This window comes from Pleurodeles waltl, chromosome 8 (genome assembly GCF_031143425.1).
Source record: "Pleurodeles waltl isolate 20211129_DDA chromosome 8, aPleWal1.hap1.20221129, whole genome shotgun sequence".
In the NCBI taxonomy this organism is placed as follows: Eukaryota; Metazoa; Chordata; class Amphibia; order Caudata; family Salamandridae; genus Pleurodeles; species Pleurodeles waltl.
The window spans coordinates 582,286,443-582,302,668 of record NC_090447.1 but is presented as its reverse complement, the minus strand read 5'-3'; the positions used below and the strand labels follow the sequence as shown (position 1 = coordinate 582,302,668).

Genomic DNA, 16,226 nt, shown 5'->3' with positions numbered 1-16,226 from the left:
CTCATATAATCAAAGGAGGAGGGCCAGATATCCGAAGTAGACAGAGAGGAGCTTGTCTTTGAAGTTTTGGTGGGAAGGGATTAGGCAGTGTTGTCAGCTAGGAGGATAGGAGAGGCTCCCAGCTCATTCCACAGACAACTTGAAGTTGACATAGTAGATTGTCCAAGGATGCTTTGCATAGGGTTGGGGCAGGGTTGGTGTGATGATGTGGCACCATACTATTGGCCAGGGATGACTCGACCGACTGACTGGCCACTAGAACTTTACACCCCCGCTCTGCACAAGGGATAGACAGATGAGAAAACACTGGATCTGGGAGCTGCAACAGCAAAAGAGTGTCCAGCTGGAAGGAGAAGCCACCTAACGCCCATGCAAGGGGTGGAATTTGAGACTTGGACTTCACCTGACCACCAAGATAGGATAGGTCTCTCAAGGGCCAGTGAAGCTGCCCCTTTCTGCCTGCTGAGGAAGAGTTGGAGAATAGACCTTCTGGGCACCCTAGATGGTTCCCTTGGAATTTCTGTGGCCTGTCACTTGACTCACAGCTGACATTAAGATAGCCAGGATGCTTTGGGACCTGGGAAGTGTGGCAGGAAGGATGTGCTGCTTGTTGGCTGTGAAGGGCCTGCGCAAGACCCCCCCCTCAGCAGGAAAAGAGCACCAAGAGCTGGCCAAAGGACAGGTCTGGTGTAGGGAGCTTGAAACCACAGTTCACCTCAGAAAGTGACCTATTAAGGATGAGGAAGCCAGAAGAAGCCCTAGATTACCCAGATTGTCCCTATGGGCTAGAAATACAAGTTCACTCCTGCCTGGACTGTGCGCAAGAAGGAGCGAGAAGCACTCTGCTTCTACCCTTTAAAATTCAAATGACCCTTTATAGTCCCCTAGAGACGGTAAAGCAACCTCCATAATCACACTTTTATGGGGAAGTGTCTGTATGGGGTCTCCTCCCCAAATTGCTCCTGACCTCAGCTAACACATCTCCAAGAGAGCAGTGCAAGCGTGCACTGTCTAATAGACTCTATCCCATAGAACAGCAATCAAAACTGACGAGGTACATGGCCTTACCTTTGCCCATGCTTGGGTTGGATGAAGTGCACAGGCCTTCCTCATTCCTGCACAAAGCCAGTGGCAAGTGAATCCTGTTGCCATTCTCAATGCTCTGCACAGACACAGCACATGGCTGGACTGAACGCTAAATTATATTCAAACCCCAGGGCATAGGAGTGCCCTATGCAGGTGCTGGGCTAATTTACATATTGTTCTGCCTTTGTGGTGCCCTTGAAACACAGGGGCATTACAACCAGTTTTCAAGAGCGTTCAGAGGCGTGTAGAAAGTGCAGCAGCACCCCTAGAAAAGTTTGAAAACAATCACACTACGTTACCAAGAGAGTTGTAATCATGCTGCTGAGAGAAGTTATGCCTATGTTTTTTAGCCGTCCCTAAGTCTGTGCTTTTGCACATGGTCTGGGGAATGCAGGGATCTTTGGTGGTTGGTCCTGGAGCTGCATTACCATTTTAATAAAATCAGAAGACAAACTCTAGGACACATTTTCCATTTCAGGGCTTAATACTGCAGGTAGTTGACAATGTGAGGTTTTTACTTATAATAAATGCTTTTGAACATGTCCCACTCCCATTGGCCTTAATAGAGTTTTATATATATACTGGTACTGCCCCCATTAATGTGATAGTGTTACATATAACGTGGCTGATGTGGTGGCATCCTGTTGCATGTAGTATAGTTGTGAGGTATTGTGATTATGTGGTTTGGGAGCCATTAAGGGTGTGTTATGTTAAAAGGGTGCCATTAAAGGTATTTCAATCTACCTGGTTGTACATAATTAGCATTTAGTAGTGCGTGTAATAAACCTATGTTTCCTTTTTATAAAAAAAAAGCCACTGACTGAACAATGATTTTTTGAGGGTTGCTGTTTCCTATCACTGAGCTGGCACTGCTAGTACATATCACCTCCTCTGAGAAGTCCTTGTTCTGCTCTGCTTCACTACCCTGAGAGAGTCAAGTGCTACAATGGGGTACTTGGTTTTCAATAAAACAACTGTATATTTATTGCTTGTGAAGGACTCATATTCTTCACAACTAATAACCCAATTTCTTACACAGGCCATAACACATGATCATTTGTTTCAATGCAAGAGAGAATGCTTATACAAAAGCACACAAATACATGATAAACCTGAACCAGAGATCTATAATCTGCAATTCAAAAAGAACCACGTTCTGGTTCTGTTTTGATGAGAATTGTTTACTATTATGCAGTATGAATATTTCCTTCGACTGATAGCATATCAAGTGCACTTACAATAGAAGTGCCCATCCAATTATGAGCTATAATGAAAAGTTCATTCAATATTTATAGATCGTGATGCGGTAGATGTAAACCACTTACCTAAAACTCCTAGCCTGTAGTTGACGGTTATAACAATGACATTTCCATGACTTGATAAAATGCTTCCATCGATCATGTTCCCAGTCCCCTCCATGTAGGACCCCCCATGAATGTATACCATAACTGGCTTCTTGCTGTTCTGGTCGTGAATGTCTGCAAATAAATATAAACGTCAAAATGATATAATGTCCCTTTGTGCTTTTATACACCTAATGAAATTAAAACGAATTGATGGGACCTTAGGCGTATGATACAACATTTTAAATTCTCCAATTTTGTCCATTAATAAAATACACAACTTTAGTTCCACCATTTTACTGCATGACCAAACATAACGTAATTGATAACAACGGGACAAAATCATTTATATAGCACTGTATGCATTCTGATCCGCACGTGTCCACATCAGTCTGGCCCACCAACAGTTTTCTTTTATTTATTAATGTGCTCTCTGCGGATACTGTTTGACTGGAAATTGTGTTTAGTATTTTGCAATTTGATATACCGAACATTACCCACACTCATTAGCTACAGGTTGTGTATTTTTCTTGTGACTACACACGCAGTGCAGATTCAGAGCCATTCCCAGTGTTTACGACTGAGGTACACCTCACACGGGCCCCTTACACGGGCCCCCGTGTTTGGTGAAAGTGCGTGATTCGACCATAGAAATGGACCGAAAGTACTTAGCCTGTGACTGAATTTCCTCCATTCGGAAATAGGAAACACACCTGCAGGCTTTGATTGTGGACCTTGTTTATTTTATTTGCATTGTTCACACGGTACAGTTGCTGCAGCTCTGTAATGCACTTAGCACTCAGGTACACCAGACATGGATCACTGCATATATTTTATTTGCATGTCTAAAAGGCATTACTTGCAGCCTGCAGCATTCCGCTATTTCCAGAATTGTGTAATCATAATCCATACATTCTACTGTTAATGTGTGCTGAGGAAAAAGTGAGGAGAGTTTAAAGTATAACATATATGAGCATTTCAAATGAATTCGTGTGTTTTTTGGTAGAATGCCTTTTTGTGTATATTTCCTCCTAAATACCTAGAGAACATATATGTTTACTTCTTTATTACCTTTCGCTGTTGATCTTTTTCTCAGCTCCTGTTTGAAATGGATTTACAGCTTCGTGTTATTCAAGGTAAATGCAATGCCGGAAGGAGTTTGACTAAGCAGTGAAGCAAAACCCAGCAAATCACAGACATCAATAATTCAATCTAACAAAAAAGGACAGCTTCACTTTCAGCAGGGCTCCATAGCACTTGCTCCAAAATAAGAGGACTTTCCACCCTCAGCTCTGTTAAGCGTATGTTCATATCTACAAAACGCAGAAATATTTGACTCAAAATATGGTCACTGAAAGCTCGGGGCACAGTTCACAGAACCTTTTTGGCTAGTGCTATTACATGTCGTAGGTGGTATGTGAAGGCAGTGCTCGATGCAAACTCCTTTTAACGTCGTTCTTTGAAAGCAGAATTGTGAAGATGGTAATCTGTGGCATGAATGTTAGTGCATATTATTTTTATGGTGAAATGTTATGTTGTTTGGAGGCTGCTGTGTTCTGTGCTGTGTCATTGAATTGTGTTATTGTTGGGTTGAACTCTGCTCTTTTTAATTGTGTTGTGTCCTGTTACATATTTGTTGTGCTGTTGTTTTGGTTTATGTTGTATCATTGTGTTGTGTTGTGTTGTACTCTGCAATTACTTCAGAGATGTCAACAATTATTGCTATTTTTCCAGCCAAACGCACCATGTACTTTTAAAGCACCAGTAACAAACAACAATTTAGCAGTCTACAATGTTGTCAAATACCACTGCTCCAGCTCTTCAACTAGTTACTTAGGATAAAAGCCAGCCCAAATCTCTGGCAGAGACCACACTCTAAATTAGCAAATACAGTTTCCGTTGTTTGTGAGTCGGTCTTAACACTAATACATTTCCAGTGTATTGTACTTTTGACCAATAACACACTATATGAATGAAACGTGGTTGTTGCACCAAATAGTAATTGAGGGAGTAGGGGCACACTGATTGCCAGTCAGTGCATAGTCTGACAACCTTTTATAGTCTGCACCCGCATAGATAATTCAGCATGGTGCAGGGGCAGACCATGCATGGGCCATGCTCCAATGCCTCCTTAGGCTTGCTCTGTTGCTGTATGTGTGCCACCACAATCTGTATTGCAGCAGGTGCCGTGCAAGCATCTGAGGTCCCTTCTGTTATTCCAAAACTCCCAGGGGACACACAGGCCCACTGAGCCCCCTGGGACCACTATGCAATTCAGTTTGAGGTGTTTAGGAGTGTATTTTGTAATAGATTTAAAGTTTCCAAGTAAAGCCCCTCAAACTTATGTGGAACAGAAATCGCACACACATTAAAATGGTATTGCTAAACACAATGAATGCAACCAATTTGAAATCAAATAATACATAGAATATAAATAAAATCATAAAATACTTTTTGTGGCCAATAGCAATATAGAGCCTAAGTTGATGCACTGGATTGCATGAAAGGGAGAGGGCAGGACAGTGCCACAACTACCAAGTTATTGCCCTGTTGTTCTTGCCACCAGCACTGGTGCACTTTAGGCGTCCTTATGCCATGCATTCATCCTTGCAACACAGTGCCCGGGTGTACGTGTGATGTCTACCACGAGTTTTAGACTAGAAGGGTACCCTTCTAGTCCAAAATACTCAGCTAGGACATAGTTTAAAACGCTTCTAACTTTGTTTGTGCTTTAAAATACAGCACACATGCAAAGTTAGGCATTTTTTGAGAAAATAAATCTTTTCCTGAAAAGTTAAGCCTGCTTCGAGGAAATATACATTATGCTACAACGACTGGGCTTGCCCCTGCAGAAACCCTAGATAATTCTGACCTCTTATCTCTAGTGTTATTGAAACAGTTCAATAAATGGTATATGTATTGTATGAATGTCACATATAAGTTGAGTACTGTGTCTTAGATGTACTTGTGGATAAAATACCACTGGCCAGTACCACATTTTCAGTTCCTTCATATAAACAATAAATACAATTGTTGCAGGGCAAACTCCATAAACACTGACACAGTTTGAGTAGGTGACTATGTCTAGAGGCCCAAACTTGGATAAAACTGAGTATGATTTGATTAAAAAGAAGAAGCAATAATGAAGAACCTTAGTCAAATGCGTAAAATGGTAAATCATGTCTCATGATTCGCTGCATCTAGACTGGCTGAGAGACCAAGGAGCACAAGCAAGCACACACCTTCACATATGCATAATTGCTGCAAGTATAGTGATCATATCATCGAAAAGAAGAGATAGTTATTGACTGAGCACTACTGCAGCTGTGCTAGCACACAATCTTCAGGGTTTGTACGATGAAAGCATAACCCTGTATTAGGTAGTGACAAGTCTTATTGCATGGCTGATTGAAGAATTCACAGTTAAGGGTCAAATCTATCTGTCATTTTTTACAGATAACTGAAAAATGCTTCATGAGTCAAGAAGTCATACACTTTAAGGACTCCCGGTTCATTAAATGCTTACAAACTTTGTAGCTAAGAGGGGATGTGTTTTCTGGACATTGACATAACTTAGGTTTAAGAAAGCTAAAATATGGTTTAAAAAATAAAGGCATTTTAAGACATTCATTTAGGTTTGTGATCAAGACATAAACATTCTGCTTTACTGTTGTACAGTGAAACAAGGTAATTGCTTTTTTTTACTATGAATCTGTACATTAACAGTGTTGTTAGTTGGAAAATACCTGCATGTGTGTCAGCGGATGTAACAAATGTGAGGTTTCATTGTATGACTATGGCTAATGCAGAATGATAGAGTTGTGTGTTGTGATGTTGAGGGTGACCCCCCTCATCAGTGAGTGGTAAGAGATTGGTTAACTGCTGCTCTACTTGCACACACGCAGTCAGCATGTCCTTTAGACCCTGCTTAATTTGTCTAATTTTGTAATTTCTCCTAGATTTTCTTTAATTTTGACCCTGTTTCATGAAATCAGGTAAATGGCTGAGTATGTTCATATGCATTCCTCTTTCATCTATGGGGCACTGCTTAGTAAAAGTTTTTTTTCGTGTTTATCATGCAGCCAATAGTGTGGAATTAGTAGTACCCATATTGGGCAGTGATCTGAACGATTTATACACTTTTCTCCTGCTAAATCCAGTAGGTTTGGGTGCCTTTCTTTATCATCTGTATTTCCCCTGGAATCGAATTCGTTCTCAAGTCGAACCAGCCAGATTCTCCACCTCTATGCTAGTGCTATTTGCTCTCTAGGTCTGTTAAAGTCCTCGATTTACCTAACGACTGTCATGTCTCTTAATCTGTTCCTTTTTACCCGTGCGTATGGAATTAGTTATTCCGTTTTGTATATTGTTTATGTTTTCCTGTGTGGAAATTCCGCAATGACTGCTCATGCTTTCATGCTCATGTCTTTGCTCCATTTTTATCCTCCCCAATCTCTCATTCGGGTTTCTATGTGGTGCAGCATAGGCGGTGTTTGAGACAGAAGCCAACACAGTATTAAGGGTTTCCAAGGTTCATGGTCATAAGACTGCTGGTACCTTTTCTTTTTGTATGAGGGAGTGAGAGCCATCTTGTGCTGCTCCACTTATTGTTCAGGCACCTCATTGCCATGCTGAGGATGACTGCATATGGGGTTGGTGGTAGGAGCAACACCAGTGCACACACTGATACTGGTCAACTGCTGTGCTGCGCACCAATGCTTGGCAAGCCTTTTATTATTAAACTCTGCCATAAGCTAAGGAGCTTGCATCCTTCCAAGGTGAGACAAGGAAGGTCTCCTCTGGGTGAAACCTAGTTATGCCCTTGCAAAGATGTCCGTACTCTTCAGGAGACCCTCATTCAGTCCAAAGCTTTATGAATATCTGTGAGATATGGGAGTGTCAGGGGTCATGACCCTTTTCTGCAAGGAGACCCCATCATTTTGCGTTATACTAGTGATTGACAGAAATGGGCTAACAGGAATGCCCTTTACAGACTTTCTAGATATTGCCATTTCCGACTTGATTGCAGTCAAATGCATTTCATTGCAAAGTCGAACTCAGAAAGTAAGATTCATACAGTTAACAAATATTTTATGACAGGGTCTGTTGCAGCATGCACAAAGAAACAATGGCCCAGATTTATGAAGCTCTAGTGCCACATTAGCATCATTTTTGTTAGGCTAATGTAGAGTTAGGCTTCAAAAAGCGCTGTGCCATATTGACAAAGTGGCAGAATGCGTGCATAGCACCACTTTGGAACCCTTAGCACCACATCATGCAAGCGCCATACGTAATGTACGCAAAGGGGAGCGTTATCCCATTAGGGGATCGAAGAATTGGTGGAGTGGCACCTAAGAGATTCCACTGCTCCATTTTCTGCAGCTACTTTTAACGCCTGCTCAGACCAGGCATTAAAAAGGGGCACACAATTGGTTACAATGGGCCCCTATGTACTGTTCAGGGTCAGCGCCAACATTTTGGCAGTAACCCTGAACAGTACATCAATACTGTAAAAAATGTTGATGCTGTTGTCCCCTTTCCTGCGCTATGGTGCTCCATATTTTAAATACCGCGCACACATGGTGGTGGTAGGGGGGTGCTAAGGGGCGCAAAAAAAGTGGTGCTGCCTGTGTGCAGCACCACTTTTCTTAAATATGCCCCTATATGCTGCTGAGTTCTTGCATGCTGCCTGTCTCCCTAGCGGTGCAAGATAGCAAGGTAACTGTTACATACATGCCAGCATTTCTTAACAGGAAATGGGTTATTCATTTCCCCCATTAAATTAAATTGAAACAGGGACAATTTTAAGTAGGAAACAGCTAAAATAAAACCATTTTTGGCTTTAAAAATAGACAGGTTACCGCCTGAATCGGGTCTGCTGGCATGTGTGCAGTGCGCTTTGCTCAAACTGGATAAAGTTTAACTAACATCTAATTTACAAGTTTGATAATATGTGAGAGTCCAGAGTAGTTGTATTAGAGCTCCAAAAATATGGATCAATGTAAAGCGCACATAAGGTAATATTTTGGTAGCAAGCTTTATAATGAAGGACTAAAGATGTAATATTTTATGACTGCAGAGAAATGAAACTGAACTGAAAAGACAACTAGTGCATTCCCTTCTTGTTATGCAGTTCCGTTTACTGCAAGTTATGCAGTGGCGTAGCGAGCGTGCTTTGGACTACAGAGCAAGGATGAACGTGTGCCCCGTTGCCACTGTTTAAAACTGCGAAATACAGCAATAATGAGGGCTCAGTGAGTCCCTAAGGTCTCTTGGCCCCGGTGCCACTGCACCTGCTACATCAATGGAAGCTACGCCGCTGAAGTCATGCACTATTTTGCCATAGTGCGGAATACTGCAACACCACCGGTGTTTCCCTTTGTCGCTCCATATATTTATTAATTTCACGGTTTCATATAGTGCTCTACCAAAATCAGGTGTCAATACGCGTTTTTTGAAAACGGCATTGAGGGACACCCATCTCTTCTTTCAATAAACGTTAAAAAAACAAGGGTACCTTTAACTCGGAATATATTAAAGATATTTGTATAAAGTAGGGCTGTGCCGAAACGACCTCGTGTCCTGGTCTGTTCTGATGCAGTTCGATCTAGTGAAAGGTGCAACGAGATTCTCATGAAACCTATATTTCCAACAGCATAATGCGGCAACTATAACAATACCAGCCACCTTAGCGACTGTTGCTAGGCAACTGAAGAGGTATTTTATCACTCTAACGCGATGCAGTGCGAATGAGTCAATATTGCATAACTTTACTGTGGATCCATACCGGTAAAGAAGAGTAGTATTGTGTGGCTGTATTTCCTATGAACACTACATGCAACAAAATTATTAAAATGTTGTCTTTGCGGTGGTGTGAGCTCAGTGATGCAGCAGCAGCATTTTATGACTGGGAATTGATAAAAATAACCATAAGATCTTTGATTACCATGTTTTCCACGCTTATTAAATTTTAGTCATTAGTTTTTGAACTGGTACAGCAGCAAAATTAATTGATTTTAGATTGTAACACCTTTTTTTGTATTTTCTAGCAAATATGCTCGTGAGTATTCCCTCTTGAAGACAAATGCTGCAATATGTGCCAGTGAATGCGAATCACCTGAAACTGAAGAACTTTAACACTTCAGATTTTTTTTTTAAAGTACTTTGAGTCTCAAATTTGTTTTGTTTGTGGATGCTAAAGCTATCTGAATTTGTACATTAATCTCTGCATTTCATTTGACTGTGAGTCGAAAGGGCGCTTAGACTAAAGGTATCTTTAAAAAGTCTGTGTGCGATTTTCTTTTTTCAACTGCAATTATAATGCATAACACGTCCTCGTTTACATTTAAATATGCTATTTTGACTACACTACTCATTATAAAATATGTGATGCCTTATTCTTGAGCAAATATGAAGCCACTGGCTTATTCCATTGCAACACAGCAGCTGCAAAAGTACAGATAATTTACTGTAACCGTAATGGCCAGCATCCTAAATTCCAAGAATAGTTTTGAGTAACTTAATCTATCATAGAAACCCACAAGGTGTGAAACGTTGTCGATTCAGAACACTTTGCTGAGGAAGAGTGTGGGCCTTAAGAAAAGGTTTCTGTTTCAAAGCCTGTTTAAAATCAGTGATTGGTGAGACTTCAAGACACATTTGGTTCAATAACACATATATACAAATAAAATGTATCACTTGTGAAAGAGTAGGTTGAAGATAAGTGTCTGTCACGATAGGAACAAGCAAAACATATTTAAAGAGTGTCAGGATTACAGGACAAGCTTAATCAGACATCAGCTCATAAGTCAATTTAACAAAGTTCTTTAGAATTGGTATTTATAGGCTTTTACCACAGATACCTTAACTAACTTGTATCATGATCAGTTTTTGCCACTGGTTGCAGGTGGTGAGTACTCAGAGCAAGACAGAGAAAGGGAGAAAAGAGATAAATGTGGAGGATGATGAAAGTAAGAGAACGACTGACGAACAAGAGAAATAGGGAATACAAAGAACCCACAAGAGTTAGAAAATGAGACAAGAAATGCATTGGCAAGCCGACATTCAGCTTCACCGGCAGTGGGCTCTTAAGAAACACTTTTGGTCCGTGCGCCTTTTGCTAGAAATGGGGTCTTTAATTGGCAGTCAGGTTACCCCCTGTCCAAGCAAGGACCCTCACTCTAGTCAGGGCAAAGGAGAAACACACCTGGTTAACCCCCACTCGCCCCCGCGGTAGCTTGGCACGAGTAGGCAGGCTTAAGCAATGTGTAAAGTATTTGTGCCAACACACACAGTCATGCAGTGAAAATACCACAAAATGGACACCACACCAGTTTAGAAAAATAGGTAATATTTATTTAAATCAAACAAGACCAAAACAACAAAAATCCAACATACACAAGTCAATATATGAATTTTCAAAAGAATAAGAGTCTTACTCCATATAAAGCAATGGAAATGTTGTTTTTACACACAGTACCTGGTTAGCATAAAAATAAAGCTGCATAGGCGAGCATGCATCGGAAAAAGCAGGGATGCGTCAATTCCTTCCTCACAAGGGAGGCTGTGCATCATTGCATAGTTTTTCACCCTCGCAAGAGAGTGATGCGTCAGTTTCGAGGTGGGGCACCTCCAATCAGCGCAGAGTCGGGTTGACTTTGACACCCAGGGTCGATGCATGGAAAATCTGACCGCTCAGTGTTAGAAAACTGTGCTGCGTAGGATTAGCATCGTTAACAGCAGCCGTAAGTGGGTGTTGCACGTCGGTTCTCCAGCCGCGATGTGTCAATCTCCCAGCCGTAATGCAGGTGGACCATCGATTTCTGCAGCAAAGCCGGCGGCCCATCGTTTGTCAGCCGTTTTGCCGATGGTGTGTTGAAAATTTCCCCACACAGCATTCTGTGCGTGGATTTTCAGCTCTTGCTCTGCCAACTTCACCTTTCAAGGGCCCAGGGACTGGATAGGACACCACTTGGTAGGGCAGGAGTCTCAATAGAGAGTCCAGGTGCTGGCAGAGGAAATCTTTGATGGCCCTGAGACTTCAAAACAGGAAGCAAGCTCAGTTCAAGCCCTTGGAGACTCTTCACAAGCAGGAATATACCACAAAGTCGTCTTTGTCCCCTTTCATAGGCAGAAGCAGCAACTGCAGGATAGCTCAACAAAGCCCAGTCACAGGCAGGGGCAGCACTTTTCCTCAGCTCTTCTTCTTGGCAGAGGTTCCTCTTTGTTTCACAAGTGAGTGATCTAATTTTCAGGGGTTTTAGGTCCAATATTTATACCCCTTACTGCCTTTGAGGAAGGCATACTTCAAAGGAAAGTCTCTGTTGTTCAGAAGATCCTGCCTTGCCCAAGCAAGGTCCCAGGCACACATCAGGCAGTTAGAGACTGCATTGGGAGAGGGCAGGCACAACCCATTCAGGTGTAAGTGATCACTCCTCCCTCCACTCTACCACAGATGGCTCATCAGGATAAGCAGGCTACACCCCAGCTCCCTTTGTCTCACTGTCTAGAGGGGATTCACAAACAGCCCAACTGCCCAACTGACCCAGACAGGAAATCCACAGGCAGAGTCACAGAATGGTTTAAGCAAGAAAATGCATACTTTCTAAAAGTGGCATTTTCAAATGAATAATCTAAAAACCAACTTCACTAAAATATGTATTTTTAAATCTGCTCCCAAAGGGAATCTGCACTTTAAAGTTGAAGTTTAAAGGCAGCCCCCATGTTAACCTATGGCAGAGATAGACCTTGCAACAGTGAAAACTGAATTTAGCAGTGTTTCACTGTTAGGACATGTACAACACATCAGTACATGTCCCACCTTTAACATACACTGCACCCTGCCCATGGGGCTACCTAGGGCCTACCTTAGGGGTGCCCTACATGTATAAAAAGGGAAGGTTTCGACCTGGGAAGTGGGTATTCTTGCCCAGTCGAATTGGCAGTTTAAAACTGCATACACAGACATTGCAGAGGCAGGTCTAGAGATTTTTACAGGACTACTAATGTGGGGGGAACAACCAGTGCTGCAGTCCCACTAGTAGCATTTGATTTACAGGCCCTGGGCACCTCTAGTGCACTTACTAGGGACTTACTAGTAAATCAAATATGCTAATTATGGACAAGCCAATTACATATACATTTTACATAGGAGCACTTGCACTTTAGCACTGGTTAGCAGTGGGAAAGTGCCCAGAGTATCAAAAACAGAAAAAACAGAGTCCAGCACACATCAACAACCTGGGAAGCAGAGGCAACAAGTTAGGGGAGACCACACCAAGGATGCCAAGTCTCACGCCTATTTTCCCACAAGAAAAATATGGTGATCCTAAGATAGTGCTTAATAAAGTGTGAATCATATCAATTTTTATGGACAAATTAACTTTTTATTGACAGCTCTGTCCATTATTTTTTATAAAGTTATTAATGAGCCCAACAAAATGTTTTAGCAAGGGACTCTTGTTACACCATTTTGCCTGAAAAGTTTCTGTGGTTACCTTTTATTTACTTCAACTAACACTCACTCACATCAGGATAGATGATTGACATATTGCACTTACCAGATTTTCTAAAGCTAAGATATTAATGATAAGTGACATCAGACAATGTTGTTTTGGTCCCAGTGATAAGAACAGGAGTTGAACTATTAGTTTGATCATGGGACTGCAGGCCTTGTAGATAAAATGAAGAAATATAATTTGCTAAACACAAGATACATGCTCATAGGTTGACATATGTCATACAAATTGAATACTCAATATATGCCAGAAATATTGTATTCTTAGATATTATTTACATGCTGTGGCTAGATGATAGATATACTATAGTAATCACAAGGGTAAGCTGGATTGCATGAGTGGGTCAATAGTGGGTGATCGGGGGCCCTTGGAATCTTTCAGAGAAACACAGGCAGTGAATGGGTAAGAGAAGAGACAAAACACTATGAATAGCAGGTGGTCCATTAAGAAAGAGGTCTTGAGCATGAAGTAATGTCCAAAAGGGCTCACCTTACCTCAAAGTCTGTAGTGGGTCATGGTAACTGTATTAAGTAAAATATTACTTCTTCACAGACAGATGGAAGAGTCTGTTAAGTAGTGCAAGCGTATAGCAGTAAGGAGTAAAAGTACCACAAAATAGCAAATAATTGTTTGTGTGGAAACTACTGACATGAATTTACAAATATTCCTCTTCCATTAAGAAGTGCATGCGGCCGACACTAAATAATTACGTACAGCAGGACCGCTGTGAGTGGCGAATAGTCACATTGTAGGTGATGGGGGGCTGGTCTCTAAGTTACTTCTGAATGGTCACTCGTATTGCAGATATACAAGTCGCTGTGTTGCCTTACTTTACATCAAAGAGGCATTCCATGGGTGTTGGGGAGGGTGTTCCCATGCAACACCCATAACACCCATTGATTCTGACGCATTCTCATATTTACAAAATGTTGTAAACCTGCGAATGCGTTAAAACCCTACGCCTCCCAGGGGAAGGGATGTGTAACAAGGAGAAATATCTTCTCCTCTTTTTTCTTCTTCTGTGCATTCTGCTGCACACATAGCAAGAGGAAATCACCTCCAGTGATTGTTTTTTGCAGAAAGGTGTCCCTTACTGCACAAAAACCATAATTCCTACAATGCAGGGCCCTTGCTCTATGGTGCAAGGGGGCATGCATTTGCGCATGGCAGCCAATTGTGCCCAATGCAGGGGGAAGGACAGGTAAGTGCCGTATCTCATAGATACAGCGCATTCCTGCCCTTTTCTTTCGATGCAGGACAATGCAACAAGAACCCTTGCGGAGCTGCCCTGCACCAAAACCTTGTAAACGAGACCCTTGATACATACACCAATCATGCCACAGTTCTTTTCTTTCAGAAATCTCCACAAAGAATATGTAAAACCTCTTTTTAACATTTATTTCCTAAACCAAGACTTGCTGCTTGTAATTACTTGGCAAACTCTTAGTAATGACAGTAGAGGCTTGAATCATCAGGGGACTGTAGGGCTCATTACAAGTTTGGCGGTCCTAACGCGGGACCGCCAAACATGCAGGGAAGATGCCACTGCCATTGCCGTGGTGTCGCCCTCCCTTTTACAAGGTTTCCACCTGTCTGACCTGGCTGACAGGTGGAAACATTGAAATAGAGCGTTCAGTGAGACCAGCGGGAACAGTTATAGGAGATAGCACTCGTGTAATCTAAAGGAGCTGAGTTCTATCTCGTAGCACAGAGGGGGATAACTAGCACCCTCAGAATGCGCACTGTCTGCAAAGCAGAGTGTGCACATTCCAATAGTGCTGGGCTGGAGAGCCCCTGCACTGCCCATGCCCCCCTGTTGCCCCCTGCACTTGTTCTCCACCAGCTTTTTCATGACCGCTACTGTGAGGCTGGCAGTCCTAGGACTGCCAGCCTCGTAATGAGACTCTGTGTTAATTTCATGAAGCTGACATGCTTGTTAAGTCATCATAACAATCTCGCTCATACGTATGTATGTCTAACCACATATTTCCATACATGGTATAGCAACAATATGTACCTGTTATATAGAGCCATCTGATACCATTTCCTTGACCCAAGGATGAATATTATTTGACTTCATGATTGCTCCTTGCTTTAACTCCAGGTGAGGCAAATTATTTCAACAGTGCATAGGAGGTCAGTTTAAAATTAATAAACTTTAAACATTTTAAAGAAATTGTAAACTGGCGAACCAGATTTTTTTCAACCAAATTTGAAAATGTTAATCGCTTCCAATGTGCCAAGAACTGAAACATGCATTTTAAACGTATTCTGAGGTGAGAGTCTAGATGTTGGGCATACATTGTTTTTCACAAAAGCCTGACTTTCCTCTGGTGGGTCTAGAACTTCATGCACATGGGGTTAGAATTGAATACAGTGGGTTGGTCCTTTTTTACCAGTTAGTGATAAAGGACATAAAGTCTGAATGTGCCGTTTGGTTTTCAAATAATGGTGCTGATGCCATCGCTCCATTTCCATCCTGAAGGAAATTATTATTTTTATTGGTTGTACCACAGTATTCCCAGAAAGTCACATTTGAACTGACTTAAGCTATTCAGGCAATAACAAAACATCCAAAAGATATGATGTACTCCAATTTCACCATTTTGACCTCAAGAACTGTTCAAACAGAAGTCATCTATGAGTTTTCCTGTGCTAATGATGCCGATCTCTGTACTGTTTAGTGTGGCTTTAAAGGGGCCCTGCATAATTCGTTTTTTTAAATCTATAAATTATTGCAAAATATGTTTATCTAAGCCTCAGCAGTTTATGTTATATATGCCTTTGTAGCAATTAACCATTCATTCTCTAACTGTAAATAGTAGGATTTTTAAAGACGTTTTCATCTACTTACAAAATTTGGCATCACAAGTGTTGTCAGAATATTGGCAGACATGAACATTGTGTCTAAAATATTGTTTATAAAAAATCGTTACATTTGAGTTACTAGAAGAAAATCTGTATTATTGTAAATTATATTTAGTACACAATATTTAGGTCAAATGTTCTCAATACAATATTCTGATATACAACCCATTAAAAGTGTCAGCCAGATGCCCCACTAAAGTAGACATTTAGGGCTTCACTACGAGTATGGCGGTCCATGGTCCGTCGTACCCGTGGTGTCTGTCAGACTGCCGGAACCTTAGCAGTCCGACCTCCACATTACAATGCTGGCTCTCGGACCACCCCCACACCATCGACACCACCAGGATCAGAAATCCCAATGGGTTGGCAGCTATGCAAGTCGTGGTCAGCCACGGAGGTGCAGAGTTCAGCA

At 41.7% G+C, this 16,226-nt stretch overlaps 1 protein-coding gene across 2 annotated transcripts in view; it reads right to left on the bottom strand.

Moving 5' to 3' along the window:
• The window catches only part of NLGN4X (neuroligin 4 X-linked), an 822,821-nt gene that overhangs the window by 257,539 nt on the left and 549,056 nt on the right, over positions 1–16,226 (bottom strand). For both annotated transcript variants that reach the window (XM_069204624.1, XM_069204623.1), the window contains one exon: positions 2,412–2,564. In XM_069204624.1, coding sequence (XP_069060725.1) covers positions 2,412–2,564 — 153 coding nt within the window. The remainder of the gene's footprint in view (positions 1–2,411; positions 2,565–16,226) is intronic.